The 16,332-nt window shown below is 45.4% G+C and overlaps 2 protein-coding genes across 4 annotated transcripts; one reads left to right on the top strand and one right to left on the bottom strand.

Moving 5' to 3' along the window:
• Positions 1-77: 77 nt before the first annotated feature.
• On the top strand, positions 78-2,945 carry rpusd2 (RNA pseudouridine synthase domain containing 2). 3 transcript variants are annotated; one of them, XM_076017830.1, is made up of 4 exons: positions 78-98; positions 586-1,074; positions 1,397-1,693; positions 1,842-2,945. In XM_076017830.1, the coding sequence occupies exons 1-4, from the start codon at positions 93-95 to the stop codon at positions 2,628-2,630; spliced, it is 1,581 nt and encodes a 526-aa protein (XP_075873945.1). In that variant the 5' UTR covers positions 78-92; the 3' UTR covers positions 2,631-2,945. The 3 variants fall into 3 exon arrangements, with proteins under 3 accessions (XP_075873945.1, XP_075873946.1, XP_075873944.1); XM_076017831.1 differs by lacking the exon at positions 78-98 and adding an exon at positions 397-450 and having other exon boundaries at positions 589-1,074; XM_076017829.1 differs by lacking the exon at positions 78-98 and adding an exon at positions 397-450.
• Positions 2,946-4,485: 1,540 nt separating this feature from the next.
• Positions 4,486-13,845, bottom strand: disp2 (dispatched RND transporter family member 2). Its single transcript, XM_076017823.1, has 10 exons — positions 13,706-13,845; positions 10,765-10,909; positions 10,109-10,299; positions 9,979-10,008; positions 9,759-9,882; positions 9,394-9,509; positions 8,908-9,038; positions 8,691-8,788; positions 8,338-8,496; positions 4,486-7,881 (listed from the first exon to the last, which is right to left on the bottom strand). Exons 1-10 carry the CDS (start codon positions 13,798-13,800, stop codon positions 4,567-4,569), a joined length of 4,404 nt encoding a protein of 1,467 aa, XP_075873938.1. The 5' UTR covers positions 13,801-13,845; the 3' UTR covers positions 4,486-4,566.
• Positions 13,846-16,332: the final 2,487 nt, after the last annotated feature.

Genomic DNA, 16,332 nt, shown 5'->3' with positions numbered 1-16,332 from the left:
AGGATTTATGATTAATAAAAAAACAAACAATTTTCTTCTGTTTTAATTTTTACCTGAATACCTCTACAACAGGATCACAGAGAGAAAAGGAGATGAAGGTGAGAAAATTATTGTATTCAACAAAAAAAGATCAATCTCCCCCCGCCCCCAACTCAAAATTACTACTTGACATATGGTCCTGTATTCCGCGTGTGTGATTTTGCAAATCTTGTTATGCCATCTACTTCTAAGGGCACGTGATTTACGATATTCATGGAATGACACGATTTTACTGAGTATTTGGCCGTTTAGTTAATTACTTTCGAGAAACTATAAACAGGGCGATGTTTTCCCGATACTTTCTCGCTCCATCTCGCTAGGTGGCAGTGCATATTCACAACTAGGAAAGGAGGGGGGACACATTGACGTCATCACTGCGCGTCTTCTACAAGTGTCCTGAGTGCAATGCACGTGAGTTTGTTGATTCGAAGCTTTAGAAAATGTTACTTGTGCGGTTTCTTCTCAGAAACAAGCAAGACTAGAGCGACACGCACTAGTTCATTTTTAAACCATAAACTAAAGCGCAGTTTTTTCTCGCGGTGTCAGCAGAACAGCTCGACAATGGAGCAGGCAGCGGTCGCTCCCGCAACAGCGGCGGAGCCGGATGCCACCCCGGTGTCAGTGGAGAACACCACGCCGGATGGAACGACAGCAACGGGCAAACGTAAAAGCGACGAGACGGACCAACCCGAGACAAGCGGCCGCGGCAAGCGGCGGAGAGGGGCCGGCGGTAAGAAGCTTCGTCCGGGCGAGAGATACATCCCGCCGCCGCAGAAACGGAACCCGGGGGTCAGCTTCGGCCAAGAGCACTTCAGTGAGACGTCCTACTACTTCGAAGGTGGCCTCCGCAAAGTCCAGCCGTACTACTTTGACTTTAAGACGTACTGCAAAGGGAGGTGGATTGGGAAAAGTCTCCTCGAGGTGTTCAAAAGTGAGTTCAGGGCTGAGTCCATAGAGTATTACGAGAAGGCAGCTAAAGAAGGTCGCATACGGCTGAACGACACTCCTGTTGAAGACCTGTCCGTTGTACTCAGGGTCAGTGACACCATTTCTTTTATTCAATATCAATTGTTTGTTTTTTTTGTTTGTTTTTTGTTTTTTTTTAGAAATTATAATAAATGCCTGTGTTGTTGTCCGCTATCTTTAACTACAGTCCCTCTTAATTCATGAACATATCGTTTTGTAAGATTACCAACATCTATTATAAATAATAAATGTTTCTTTTTTTAATCTTTTTAATTATTTTGCTATTTTATTGTTGTCAGTCATCTGCCGTAAAGAAAAACGTGTTTTCAAACCTATTAGAGCTAAGCTACATTATACCCAGAGTTTACAAGTTCCCCGACTGTCCTCACAGAACAATGACCTCATGAAGAATACGGTACATCGCCACGAGCCCCCTGTGGTCGGCAGACCGCTGGAGGTCCTGGTGGACGACGGCGAGGTGCTAGTGGTCGACAAGCCTGCCTCCATCCCTGTCCACCCGTGCGGCCGCTTTCGCCACAACACGGTAATCTTCATTCTAGGCAAAGAGCGCGGCATCTCTGAGCTCCACACCGTCCACAGACTTGACAGGCTCACCTCAGGGGTTCTGCTCTTTGCCCGAACCCTGGAGACCTCAAAGAAACTGGACCAGCTGGTGAGAGACAGACAGGTACGTGGATTTTGGAATGTGCTGGAATATCTTGACAGCAGTTAAAATAAAGATTTCCCTGGTGTTGTTCAATATCATGCATCAGATGTGCCTTTGCCCTAACTCTTTATATAATTGTCCTTTCCCCTTTGTGCTTGCTTCTGAACAGCTTGTAAAGGAGTATGTGTGCAGAGTTGAGGGGGAGTTTCCACAGGACGAGCTTGTCTGCGAGCAGCCCATTCTTGTCGTTTCCTTTAAAATCGGCCTCTGCCGGGTTGACCCAAAGGGAAAAGAGTGTAGGACCGTCTTTCAGAGACTTGACTTCAATGGGAAAACCAGCGTTGTCCGATGTTTACCCCTGACTGGCCGGACGCACCAGATCAGAGTCCACCTCCAGTACCTGGGCTTCCCCATCCTAAATGATCCAATCTATGGCTCTTCAGCCTGGGGTCCAAACAGGGGGAAAGGCGGACTGGTAGGGAGGAGTGACAATGAGCTCCTGCAGGCCCTGATAGAGGAACATCGCACTCAGGAGAGTCTTCATCTTTTGGATATTCCAGATGATGGGATTGAAAAAGAGGCGGAACATACCAGGGCATCTGAGAAAACGGACAAATCAACCTCTGAACCAGAAGCGGCAGAAGAGACACAGATGAATGCACAACCGCTAACCAAATGCGCCTCAGGCAGTGAGACGAATAATATTGTTGGAGGTTGTTCGGACAGGGACACGAATGATTCAACAAAATCTAATGGAGGCGAAGCTAAAGTGACTGAGTCAGCTCAAGACACACAGCAACGAGACCATCTGTGCAGTGAGTGCAAGTTAGTGCGACCAGATCCCACCGAGAAGGAGCTTATCATGTATCTCCACGCGTTGCGCTACAAAGGACCTGATTTTGACTATTCCACTCGTTTGCCTGATTGGGCTAAGGAGGACTGGGTGGAGGACGATTAGGACCTGAAAAATCCTGTGGATCATTCTTTTTTTTTTCTATTGATCTTTTTTTTTTTTTATATATATATAGAAATGTTTCACATGGTGGTAAAAAAAAAAAAAAAAAAAAAAAGCACTACAATGTGTCTTCTTTGGTTCCATGCAGCTACATGCTTTGACCATGTAAAAAAAAATTGATTTATGATGTAGTTTTAGATTCTCTGTTTCTGGAGATTTTAAATATAGAAATACAGTTTTCTTTTAATATTATATACCTTGATGCCTGCAAAAATGTGACACCTCAGTCAAGATCTGAAATAAATCAAAATACAATCATTTGAAGGAAAATAAGTTTATTTTTCTTTTTAGTTTTCAGTTACTGTAGCAACATAAGACACCAACACAGAGCAGTGATTGTGGTGACCTTCCTATTACTCCTGTTACGCCTGCAAGGGATTCAGTTGGTCTCTAAGGCAGGTTTTTTTTTGCTGAGTGATGTAAAGGCTCTTGAAGAAAGTGTGATTACTACAGACAAGATGTCATAGACTTCTGACAAAGTGAAGGCTTGAAAGTAAAGCAGCACAGAGGCACAATGTCACAAGTTTCTTGTTCTGGTCAGCCACCGTCACTACAACAGACATGTACTCTAGGGACAAACTCTTTCAACAAAACACAACTTGCGTTCTTTCAGCATATCAAACATTATATAAGACATTTGGCACATGCTCTTTATGTCATGAACACTTATTTGAATGAAACACAGATGTAAAATGAGCTGACGTGAGCCCTCTACTTGACAAAGACTTTTGTCAACAAGCAGAGTTGGTCTCTTTGACTTTCTTAGCACAGCAATGAGGTTCATCAACCTTTTTACTTTTTTTTGTTGTTGATTTAATCAAGTGCAGGGACCTAACATATTCTTGTTTACATTGTTTTCATATAAATGTTTATTCATCACCATAACAGTTTAATTTAAGTTGACTATATTTACCGTTTCATTGATAAAAAAGACTGAATCTCAACTAGAACGGTTCATTAGTTTTTCAAAAGTAGAAAATAAATATGTATATATATATATATATATATATATATATATATATATATATATATATATATATATATATATAGATATATATATAATGTTGCAACTTCAGTTTCCCGTGAGACAATGTCTGCTTCAGGAATTAGCTCCTTTACAACATATAAGGCATACTCTGACAACCATGTGGGCTGGAATAGTATGCTTCTTAATTCTCCTACGAATTAAGATTAATTACGAGTATAAATGAGCACATTAAGTGAATATGATATGATTTGGCACTGACATCGAGACAAACAGCCTGACCGTGATACAATTTAAAGAAGCCAAGACTGCACAAATGACACATCACAGGCTTTAGATGTGTCAGTCTCTTATTCTGTACACTTAAAGACAAAGTGACAAACCAGCTGCAGTTGTTAACAGTTATTTGCCACTCAGTGCAGTTCTCGGCATATATGTAGAGCTTTAATTGTTACAAATCTATTAAAGTTGTGATTGAGAGGCCAGCAGTTGCTGTCGACCTCAGTCCATGCAGCTGATGACATGACCCAGCCACAGCATACACTTTTTTTTTTTTTTTTAAGCACTTCAAAATGCTTGCGTTGACAGCATACTGTGGTTTCTCCAAGTGTGATATCATGTGGGCACTGCTGTGGCTGAAGCACTGGCTCCATTCTAAAAGTACTGGCTTGTAAAAGACATGCTTTGATTTGACCTTGGGCCAAAGAGACCGGAGCAAACTCAGCCACAGTGTTGGCAGCTCTAGTTGGCTTATATTTCCTTTGAGCAAGATACAAAATTATCCGCAAATGACCAGTTTCTGGGTCATTCTGTTTTCATTTTTTATTATTCCTTTTTCTATGTAAATATGTCCCGAGCAAATTATCCACAGTGTTTCCCCGCTTTTTCTGTACGTCATCCTGTGTCATCCTGCTGTCCATCCCTCTTTATCCAAACATCTGGCAGGTCGGGCTTACTGTTGGGCAGGATGACAACTTCCTCGCTCTGGCTGGTGCGACCCTTATTGCTTGACTCATAGACAGTGTCTTTCAGGGAGAGGCGAAGTGTATCCCTCCTTCCGTTGAGATGTCCGGGTTTCAGTTGAATCTCCTCGTCCTGTCTTTGCTGTGGGTTGGAAGGCCCTGGCCCCTCAATGTCACTCAGGCACGTTTCATTGGAGTCCTCCAGTCCCTCGCAGGAACTCTGAGACTGGAAAGAGGGCTTCTCTTTATTGTATTTATGTTTCTCTTCCATGGTTTGGTTGTCTTTGCAATGAGATGGCTTCGTAACGGCCTCCAGTGTGTGGCTGATGGTCTCTTCTAAGCTCGAAGATGATGAGTAGGATTTATTGCTCCACTGTTTCAACATGTTGGGCTGATCTCTGCAGGTTCGGCACAGTAATTTGCCCTTGGCTACATCTTCTGCCAGGCCTACAGGCCGCAGGGTGTTTTCTTTGTACGGGGAGGACGTCTGTAGGGCCGGAGGCTGCTGGTAGATCTGATGCTGAGCCCTACACATCTCGTCACTGTTCAAACTATTTCTGCTCACGTTCGTCCCGCTGTACTCAATATCGTCGGAAAGCACAGAGGGTCGGTTGGACAGCTTGCTGGTGCAGGTGCTGTTCTCAAAACTGTCGCTCAGCCGGTACGCCAGTGGCTGCAGCTCGTACTGCTCTGGCCTTCGGCCTCCTTCTCCTGTGAATCCTGCTTGTTTCTGTCTCTGATGACGTTGGTGATTGGGGCAGAGATAGCCGCCAGGTTCTTTCTCATGCCTCCTCAGGCTGGACCTACTAAAGGCTCCATTAGCAGCCGAGATTGGAGAGGAACCAGGATCTGCTGCCGAACTAGCAGACAGGGTGCCATCGCTGTGGCTTGAGAAACACGGTAGCGTGATTTTTCCACAGTTTTTCTGTGGTCCAAAGAAGCAACAAAGGGACTGGAAAAAGAAGGTCGCAAATCCACATGCTACACATTTCACCAAAAACAGGAAAATCCCCAGTTTTCTAAATAGTAAGGCCGTGGCGGGTAACATTAGGACCCCCACTGAGAAAAATGCACCTGAAACTATGGCTACAGGACAACCCATCCTCTTGGTGGAGTGGGCTACCTTTCCAATTTTGTCCGCGTGCGGAGCCAAGCTATAGGATATGCAGTAGTTGACCACAAAGTCAATAGAGAGCCCTGCTGCTGCTGATATGAACAGAGCCTCGATGCCGCTTAGCTGCCATTCAAGGAGGACAAGGAGGCCAATGGTGACAAAAACACTTCCCCCTACAGCTGCAGTTCCGTAAACACTAAGTGGAAGGTTCCAGGTGGTTAAGAGAAGGAATGCCAAAGTCAGAGCAACTGAAAATCCAGCAACAACCAGAGTTTCGGAGCCCAAGGACTGCTGCAGGTCAAAGAGAGACAGATGACTGGTGAACCATCCATTCTCCAGACCTTGAGGTGCGCCTGACATTTCTTTGTTAAACCATGTATGGATTTCCTGGTAGAAGAGGCTGCTTTTGCTGAAGTTCAAGCTGTAGAGGTACGTGGTTTTGAACGCCAAAACAAGGGCAGCAATCCTGCCATCTGGCTGAAAGTACAAGCCGCTGCTGTGAGCCAGATGGCCCTTAGCGTGCCTCTCTGCCAGCATCAGACTAAGGCAGTTCTCAAAAACACCGGGAGGGTAGGGGAACTCCATGTCCCTACAGCACGAGTGGAGGGGGTCTTCTCTCTCTGGGCACTGTCGAAGCGAAACCCACTGCACGAGCTGCTCCACGAAGCACAAGTTGTCCGTCATGTCCTTATCCTCCGGCGACGGCGGAGCATAAAAGCTTTGGTTCTGAACCCTTCCGCAGAAGTCCCTCAGCCAAACCTGAGCGTCTGGCATGCTCACGTTAAAGTCTGTGTCTAGGACCAAAGAGCCGTTGCTCATGGGATCAAAGAAATCCCCATTATCCGTTGGTTCAATGCCCCAAACGAGCAACAACGCCACTGGTTTGTCCTCCCCATTCCTCTGTCTCTCAAACATGAACATGTGACTGTACTCTGCATCGTACCTTTCAAACGGATGGCTGGAGCGGAAGAGCTGAGTGACGCCGCTGTCCAAAGTGGGCAGCTTCATGCCCGGGTCAACGCAGGACATGTACGTCCCACCGACAGCCAGCACTGCAAACCAGCACACCCAGATGTACCGAAACTTCACCACTCCGCAAGGCAGGATTTTCATGAACAACAGGTTGGAAGTGTTTGTGAGTCCCCTCTTGAAATCCCTCAGCTTCTGGCCGAGGGCGAAGAGGCACTTTTTGCGGGAGCTTGTGTCCCAGAATCCGCCGGCCGCTTTGGAGCAACACGGCTTGAATCCCTGCATGGCTGCAGATGCAGACGACGCCTCTGTGTATCGCTCACGCAGCACAAAGGAGCACGGGAGCCACACTAGCGCCGAGATGGAGCTGATAAAGGAGGCGGTTCCCAAATAAACAGAGAAACATCGGATGGCCGTGATACTGCTGAGATAACCGGAGAAAAATGCAGCACTAGACGTCAGACCTGACGCCAGAATCAGATAGCCCACTTCCTGCAAAGCTCTGTTCACCCTCTTCTCTGCCGAGGCTGAGGGGTTCTGAGTTAGCTGCAAATTCCAGAAGTCGGAGAAGATGAAAACCTGGTTGGAGCAGCTTCCCAAGAGAATGATGGCAGCGAAAAGGTTGAGCAGTGGGAAGAAAGTGAGACGGAAAGCCACTTTGTAGAAGAAGTAGGAAGTCAGGAGGGAGCCCGCGATTGCGATCACAGATAATGCCACTACGAAAACAGAGTTGAGATAAAGAGTCATGGTGAAGAGCAGTGAAACCACAGCTAGGACCGGGTATACCGAATCTTGTGCCAAGTAGTATTTGAACAGCGTCTGCTTGATGCCAAAGTCCATGCCAGTGATGGTCGTGTTGTAAAATGTCAGATCGCTGCCCTCCAGACTGCTCATGTACATCTCCATCATGTCTTCGCCCTTGTCGACCGGCAGGAACATCAGGCTGTACTTGAGCGTCGGGATTTGATATTCCACGGTCTGTGGGCTGAGGAAGTCTTTATCCACCAGGAAATGCAGGATTTGGAACACCACGAGGGATCGCTTGCAGCGCGAGGGGACTGAGGAACAACCGCCTTGTTTGGGTCTGTCAACACAGCCTTCCACCAGCTGCCCACTGTGATAATATGGAGCACATTTGCGGAGGAGGTCCAGAGATTCAGACACCTGGTGAAAAGGAGGATAATTTTTTTTTTTATTGGGAGGAAAAATAAAGCAACAACAAAACTGGCCCTTTGTGCTTGCAACTGTGCTCTTGTGTTGATTTAAATTCATTCAAACAAAAAAAATCCTGTTTCCTGTATATTTTATTGATTCTATGGACCATGCCAAACATGATCCTCCTATTAATTCAGGGCAATAAATTATTACTTAAATGATCGGTTTAAACAATTATTTTCATGTTAAACTCCCTATAATACAGGCAACAAACTTAAAAAGGAAAACTAAACAGTCCAATACTATTACTAATAATGTAATAACAATGATAACTAACATTTAATATTATTCAGTACATGGTGAGCAGTAGCAGTATTCCATTTACAAAAACCTTCCAATTATCATTTTATCTCTTTTTTTTTTTCTTTCAATGCCACAATACTGAATTGGAGGAGGCTGCGCTACCTGATGTGAGGTGAGGCTGAGGCAGCAGGAGGCATTGGTGAGGACAGTCAAGTAGTTCCCCAGCGACCAGCTGGGACAGCAACCTCCTCTGGATGCACCTTCAGTTTGCCCTCTGTCATACTGCTGGCACAGACCCTTGAACTGAGCCTGGGAGCGAATCTGCATCAGTCAGGGAAAACAGATGATCTGAGTGCATTCCAAAGTCTCATAGCAATTTGTTAGACAAAAATTCTATTTCATATGAGGAGGTTTGCATGAAGCAGTTCCGTCAGCTTTGAAGAGAAAGAGACAATGGACCGCATTGTCTGACAGAAGGCGGGGGAAATGCCATTAGCAAATGAGAGAATTTGAACCTTGGATTCTTCCATCTCACACATGGCGTGGATGGCCTTCAGGCTCCAGAGGCTGGCTGAGTTCTCCGAGCGAAACACCAGCTGAGCCAAGTGCTCGCCTGCGCGCAGACACAAAGAGACAGACTGAGAACAGGGCCAATAGATGACTGGCGGTGACTCAGCAGCTGAGATCTGGCTGGTTAAACGCTGCCAGGCTAAGGCTGAAGGACCGACCCACCTGGAGCGTCACAGAGGAAGGTGTCTGGAGACGAATCTCTGGCCAACATCCTCTTGAGCCGATACCTTGAGAGACCACGGCTGGGGCCGCTGCTGCTGTTGTGATGATCTCCACCAGCAGCACTTTCAGCACTAACAGAAACAAACACTATTTATATAATACACACAATACATTTCAACGTCAAACATTCATTTCATTCTAAATAAGTGCAAGCCCATTATTCTAATGTATAGCTCTGTCCCTTCATCTCCATTATCTTCCGGTTAAAAGAAAATCAACAGTGACTGTTGGCAAAATGGGCTAAAATATGCAGCAACAAAAAAAAAGTTTGCATTATGTTTGGGAAGTAGCAAGGTAAATGTTTGATCCTAGGCTCGTCTCTTCAATGTCGTCCATCATCTGTCACAATGGCCTTGACGGCCTGAAACCTTCATTAAGTTGGATTCGCTGTGCATGTAGGGGCTTACATGCATACGCTTTGCTGACCTTTTACTGAGTTGCGGAGGTAAAGAGGAGAGCGTTTTCCCCGGGCCAGTGTTCTCCTGCAGCTTGGACAAGCTTAACTGGCGAACACCAATGGATGTTCCCCGTGGCTCGAAGCCCTGAGCAAATAGCACACACACAGGCACACACAGTAAGAAATAACAGTAATAATGTGGCTGAGATCTAGGCCAACATGGTGCACTGAATGACTGATGAGTCATTCAGGTAACAGTAATTCACGTTCTGTCTGAAGAGCATTCGAGCCTTGAGGGAAGGATAAGAGTAGATATACACGTGATGACGATTCTTACATTGAGTCGCATGTGTATGTGTGTGTGTGTGTATGTGCCACTACCTCGATGACTCACCAGCAGCGGGTCAGAGAAATCTGGCAGTGGACCGATGAAGAGTCCAGCCAATGAGAATCCGAGCAGCAGCGCAGCACAACCCACCAACACTGCTAGCGGGTAGTCCGCGATCACCTGGGAATATCTGCCATATGTAGAAAAACAAAACCCACACTAGCTCTGAGAAACAACAGTGTTATGATGTACACCGATATGAACTAAAACTGGTTGTGGCACTCACCTTCTCAGGACGCAGTAAAGTCCGTCATCTCTGTACCAAAAAACAAACAAACAACAAAGCATTAATTACGACGTTCACCGTCAAGCGTCTTGCCACTTGTTGGAGGAAAAAAACGAAATGACATCATCACCTTACTGTCACCACATGTCGCTGCGCAGGTTTCTGCAGCCCACCTTGCAGCCAACAGCATCTGGCCGCGCCATGACAAGCTTTACCTCCTTCAGCGTGAGGGCCTGGCGCGTTTGGCTGACAGTGGGCGCAGTGCAAACACTTCCTGCGATGCAGGGAATCGTAGGCGCCTGCTTGAGCGCCCCGGGGGACCTCGAGACAAGAAAAGAGAAGAAATGTGTAAACGTAGTTCTTGGAGATGTAAACGGAGTGCTTTTCTTCAAGTGTCTTGATTGACATTTGGTTTTTTGGCATCGGGCCTCTTTTTTTAATGTGCATTTGGGCTGTTTGGTCATATATCCTGGTGGCTTCTCAACCTCACTCTCATTCTATTTTATATATTCCTTTCAATGTTAACAAATAATGCTTTGCACTAATTGGGTTGCTGTTCTCACCATGTTTGCATTTGTGTTCATATTCTATAATTATATATTTTGAATATTCCTTTAATTTAATTCCTTAATTTTTAATGGACATTATTTTGCACTAAATTGGTCATTGCACTGTCTACTGCTTACTTGCACTACCACCACTCTACATATTCCTCCATCATGGCACCTTCTCATATCTATCTTTCATATCTTTAAGTGGAAGAGTGAAGCCAGGGCTCCGACATACTTGATGGTAAAGCTGACAGGAGGAAGATGGCCTGCCAAGGCTGCTGCAGCTGTCACACAGATCCCCTTCGGAGTGTATGACTGTCAGCGGAGAGTCGGTGGCACAGTCGCTGTCAGGGGGGCACAGAGACACCGCCGGGATGTCACTGTGGAGGACAGAGAGCCAGGCGAGAGGACAGGAGGATGGGTGATGGAGTGTCAAGGGAGGGAAAAAAACAATGGAAATTGTTTAAAAAAAAAACAAAACAAAAAAAAACGCTTAGCTCCTATGTCCTAGCTTGTTTTGTGGAACAGTGGACTTAAGCCTTAGGCATAACATTCTATGCCTCTGCTTCCAGATATTGACGGCTAAGAATCCCGATTGCGCTGCTACTACTTCAGGACGTCTACTCAAATTAGACAGATAATCAGTGGTGTCGGCGGCGACACGGCTAATGAGGTAAGAAATGGATTTCTGTGGTTCTCATTATGGCTATTGGGAGCAAGGAGGGCAACAAAGGAAGAGGAGGATGTGTGAGGCAGAGAAGAAGAGGAGGGAAAGGGGACCTGGCTATTTTCACATCATGCCACAGGCTCCATTAACAGGGATGTGGGTGGCTGCCGGCCAGATCATGCTAGACACAGTTACAACGACTTGGCCAGGGGAAAAGCTGCAGGGTGATGCTGGGCCTAAATGTGTGTTGTTGTTTTTTCGTTGCAGTGTGGACAGCAACCAACCCTTTAGCGTGGTTAAAAAAACTGACCATTTTAACTCAGAGGAAATTATTTGAAAGATAAGGAGTCTTGTAGTTGAGGACTAAAAAAATTCCCCACATCGATCGTTACGACTAAGTTACAGTCCCCTGTGGATGAATCCTGGGGGGTTTGGTTCATTTTGCTTTGTGTGGTTTAAGGGTCTGTGTGTTTATAGCTAATTGACTTTCCTGATGCTTAAACGCTGTCAATTTCAAGCTAAACCTTCCTCTGTCAGCATGCCGTTGATGACGCGGCCTCGGTAGCCAGGCTGGAAATGCCAGCTCCTTTATTTGATTTGAAATGCCACTATATATATATACCAGCGGAGCTCACTGAGCTGCCTTGTACGCATCATCTATCATCATCGTCATCACCATCGTCATCATTGAGCTATAGCAAATTATAATCAAGATAGATTAAGATTTTTTTTGCCACCAGTTCTCACATAAAAAAAAACAGAACTTCACATAATATTTGAAGTTATGCTCCAAATTTAAGTCGTTAAAGAAGTCAGAGGTTTTTCGTGGTTGGTCTTTGGTGTGCTTGTTTTTCCAAAGGAGACTGGATGCGTCCGCACTCACTCCCTTGTCACCTTAGAGACGTGGTAAGTAAACAGAACCAGAGTGAACTCTCACAGCCTTGTTTGCACCCCGGATTGAGATGCAGGGATGACAGCTCACGCCGCACTGGGAGGGGGAAGGGCTATAGAGGTGTGTGCATGCTGTGTATTGCTTGTGTGCAGCGTTATTTTATCAGAAAATGAAAAGGTCATCCCAATAAATGTTACTGTGACGCAGTATGTATTGACAATAGTACTGCTGCAGCGCGATCCAGCTCCATGATGCTGAGCTGCTAAATTATTACTGTGTCTGCATGGCTGATTCCTCAGCAGGGTACAGATTGATCGTTAGCATTTAGATGTACTGCTCCACTGTGATTGTTTTCCCCAGTAGGCAGCCGTGAGAAGTGGAAGAACCATTTTTGGAACTCATCAATATTTCAAGGGACTGATTTATAAATATACTTGGCGTTTTGTCACCTGAGTTGCACTCAATTAGTTTCGTAAACTTGAAAAAAATGCAGTACGAAGCACACATGACCTAGATATCATTAGCTTCAATTTACTTGTCTTTCTCAAATTATCTTGAATTTGCTGTTTTTAGATCCACTTATAAATCATTAGCCTCAAAATTTCTGTTCGAGTTGGCAACACTCAGACAGGCAGAAAGCCAGGCTTAGCAATATTTGGGTCATGTCAGCCTTAGTTTGTTACCATTAGCTGTAGTTAGCTTACTTGAGCATCAAGCATGAGTTTCCTAATTTAAAATAGCTCGGTTTAGCTCCAAGGCCTTATACATTAATTGCAAACAGACGCTAAAATAAAAATCTACGGCTGAAAAACTGGGATGTTTTATGATCACTTCAGCTCTACTATAGAAGGCTAAATGACAAACTATCAGTTATAGGGAAAGAAAATGGTTTTAGCTTTATTGCGTCCCCAAACACTCCTCTGATATCACATTAATAACAAAAGAAGCAAGACAAACAACTATGTGGTCTGTGACTGATCCAGGAAAACTGAGGAGACTGTTTGCTGTTTGCCGCCCAGCTGTCAAGTTTGATGCCGTGTGTCCTTTTCTTTCATGCAACAGACTGACTGGCAGGCTGATATCAGTGATCAAGACAACACAAATCTAATGACACTGTGCAGTCGTTGTCAACTGTGCCGGGACGTGGCACATTGTGCTTTTGGTCTGTTTGGAAAGGCAAAGGTGAAAAGGAGTGATGTGGAAAAAAAAACACCTTTATCGTGTAACAACCTTCCATAAATTCTCAATAACAACATGCTTCAATAGGTCAGCAAGTGGACGTGTCTCATTACAGGTCTGTTTACCATAACAAAGATGCTGAGAAGTTGACAACACAACTCTTGGTTCCAACAATAGCGCCAACACTTTGGCTACAAATGTGAAATGAAAAAGTCATGATTTCTTTTTTTTCTTTTTTTTTTTTTTAAAGAATACCCAGTGCTGTTCCACATCTAGTGTGAACCACTGTTCCGTGGCCACATGAGGACCAGGACATATTCACAAGCATTAGCACCGTTTCCTCCCTACACTGCCAGTGTGTGCCAACATCTCACACACTGAAAAAGCGAATCATTTGAAAAGGACAGATACATAAAAAAAAAAAAGAGAGACCTCTACCTCTGGCAAGCCTCCTGGATCTCCCTTTCATCCGTGGAAGAATCATCCATCACTATCGCGTCCGTGCTCTCCCCTATGATCGAGCAGGCTTCCATCTTCCTCTCTGCGCTCGCCTTTCACAACCGGATGCGGGTAAAATCACTCTTCAACGAACGAATGTTTTCCACGCGCACTGATGGAAAAGCCTCCATCTGACCTGTCCGCCCGAGAACCACGAGGAGAAGAGATGCGAGCTTGTGTTTTTATCCCCTCCCCCTCTCACCCTCCTCCTCCTCCTCCACCTCCTTCTCACGGTGCTACTCTCCGGGAGGTGCGCCGGGACCGACGGGGTTAATCTGCCCCTGCGCTGCTCGCCGATTGGCAGAGACTCGGTGATGCTGAGGCCGCTGCCTGGTCGCTGTCCAACCGGCTGCGGTGCTGGAGCGCCGAGCGGCGGATGGTATCGCATCAGTGGCGCTGCTCGAGTGGCCCGAACAGGAGACGCAGCGGCTGCCGTCTCACGCACGTCACGACGGCACACGGGGACGGCGGCGATGGCGATGGCGATGGCGTGCTCCATTAAATCCGGACACTTAATTGCGTCCGCGCAGCTGCTGATGGCACCGGTCGTTACTCCCCAGGCATGGCGAGGTCGCACGCACGCACACCTCGGTGGACGATGTGCACCTTCACTGTTGATACAACTGATTACTCAAAATCAAAGTCTTTGGTGATTTTTTTTTCACAAGGGCGCCCTATTGTTCCTTGTACTGAAACAAAGCACCTTGCATTTGGAAAACATTCTAGTTTATCTTATTCAATTATGGAGGCTATTATGATTTTATACCTTGATTGAATAACTGTTTTGGTACCGTTAAATCTATGTTTGAGGTAAGGATAGGAGATCATGGTATGGAATTACACTGCAGAATGATTTAACTGGCAGCTCATCAAATGGTCTCAAGTTGCATGCTGGCCAATTTCATATTGATTCTGAACTATATGAGATGAATTGTGTTATGGTGTAATGTGCAAGATACATTTGGCCCCTGTTTTCTAAACTCCCCCAACCAAAAAAAAGACTGTACTCAAGTCTAAATATGTCGTTTTCTGATTATACAGATGTTGTTTTTATTGATGATGTGTTGTGCAAGGCTGTGAGATGGTCTGAGAATAAAATAAATGTCTAAAGAAATGCACAATGTAAGACCTTTAGATTTGAAAATGTGTGTCTAGTACATGGCTTGTTTGAAGGATAATATGTCTACGACTACAACATTTTTTTAATTGTACATGTCAGTATACTTTAAAGTATATTTTCTCCTCATTCAAATTCTTATTCGATTGGTGACTCTCTTACTTTCCTCCAAAGGTACAAATTATAATTTAAAAAAAAATCAGGCTTGGTACTCCGCGTGCCAAAATAGTTTAATTTAATTTCACTTTGATGCCACCAGTGCTCTTTGTTCTCTCAAGAGAAAGGGAAAAGAAAAAAAAAAATAAAGATGAGTGAGGCTGGCTGCGAGGGAGGCAGACCTGGCTAGCTTAGAGGTGTGACAAAAAAGCCCCCTAAAACCTGACACAGCAGAAGGACCCACCGCTAATGCACAAACCTGGCTCTGGTTAGAATTATGAATCACTCTGTCTTTGTGACTCAGTAGCCACCTCGAGACAAAACAGAAAGTAATAGAAGTGGATCAGCAACACAACAAGGAAGTTGTAGGGATTTTTTTCAGTTAAAAGTGCAAAAAAAAAAAAAAAAATCCTTATTTGTTGGTTCTAAACTTTACATGCCTGGATATATTACATATATTGATTACACATCACATATGTAATCCATATGCGCAGGTGTTTGTGTGAGGCCGGATGGTCAAATGTGATTCATACACATTAAACTCTGCTTTTGACGGCTAAAATGTGCTTCAGATGCTCTAACCCCCCCGACGTCAGACGGCCCTGCTGGCTCAGACTTTCTTTATTATCCTCATGCTGGGTTCTCTCCCCTGACTCAACACATGCCTGCTGTGTTGCTGGTTGGCATGGAGTCCTGCGAGCAGCCTGCGCCGCAGCTGACACGGCTATTGCTTTGCTGACTGCAGGCACTGATTAACTTACACTGCTCAGCCTGCCACCCTCACACATGCATGCACGCACACACAAACAGGGAAAAGAAACATGCATGCAGAGCAGAGCCTGACAGGGACACAGTGGAGAAGCAGGCACACAGGAAGGGGCTGAGGAGAGGAGAGGAGAGGAGGAGGAGGTTGGGCCGCTGTTGCAATTTCCTGTGGCTGATCTGAGATGCGAGAGGAAAGCCGCCATTACATCGTCATGGCTGTGACAGAAACACAGTTTGAGAGCTTAAAAATAGAACTTTGGGGGGTCGGAGGGGGACGCAAACACGAGTACATGTCGAGAGTTGCCCTGCAAGCGACAAACTTGAGGGAATGTCCTTTGTGCTGCCGCCTGCTGGACAAACTGCGAAGGCGGCCGCAGCCCATTTGTCTAATGCAAACCACATGAACTAATGGCTGTAAGATTTTTGTGGCTTGTTCAGACACTTTCGTTCGCCTTCGTTATGACTATGACCAACTATCCTCCCTGGGGTTGGTTTCAGGGGGGGAAATAAAGGGTTTGAAACGTAAACA

The sequence above is a fragment of the Nelusetta ayraudi genome, unplaced genomic scaffold, assembly GCF_046127955.1.
Source record: "Nelusetta ayraudi isolate G7.1 ecotype Tasmania unplaced genomic scaffold, CSIRO-AGI_Nayr_v1 ptg000007l, whole genome shotgun sequence".
NCBI classification, from domain to species: domain Eukaryota; kingdom Metazoa; phylum Chordata; class Actinopteri; order Tetraodontiformes; family Monacanthidae; genus Nelusetta; species Nelusetta ayraudi.
Note: the sequence above shows the minus strand (reverse complement) of the source record. Positions and strands in the feature narration are given on the sequence as shown.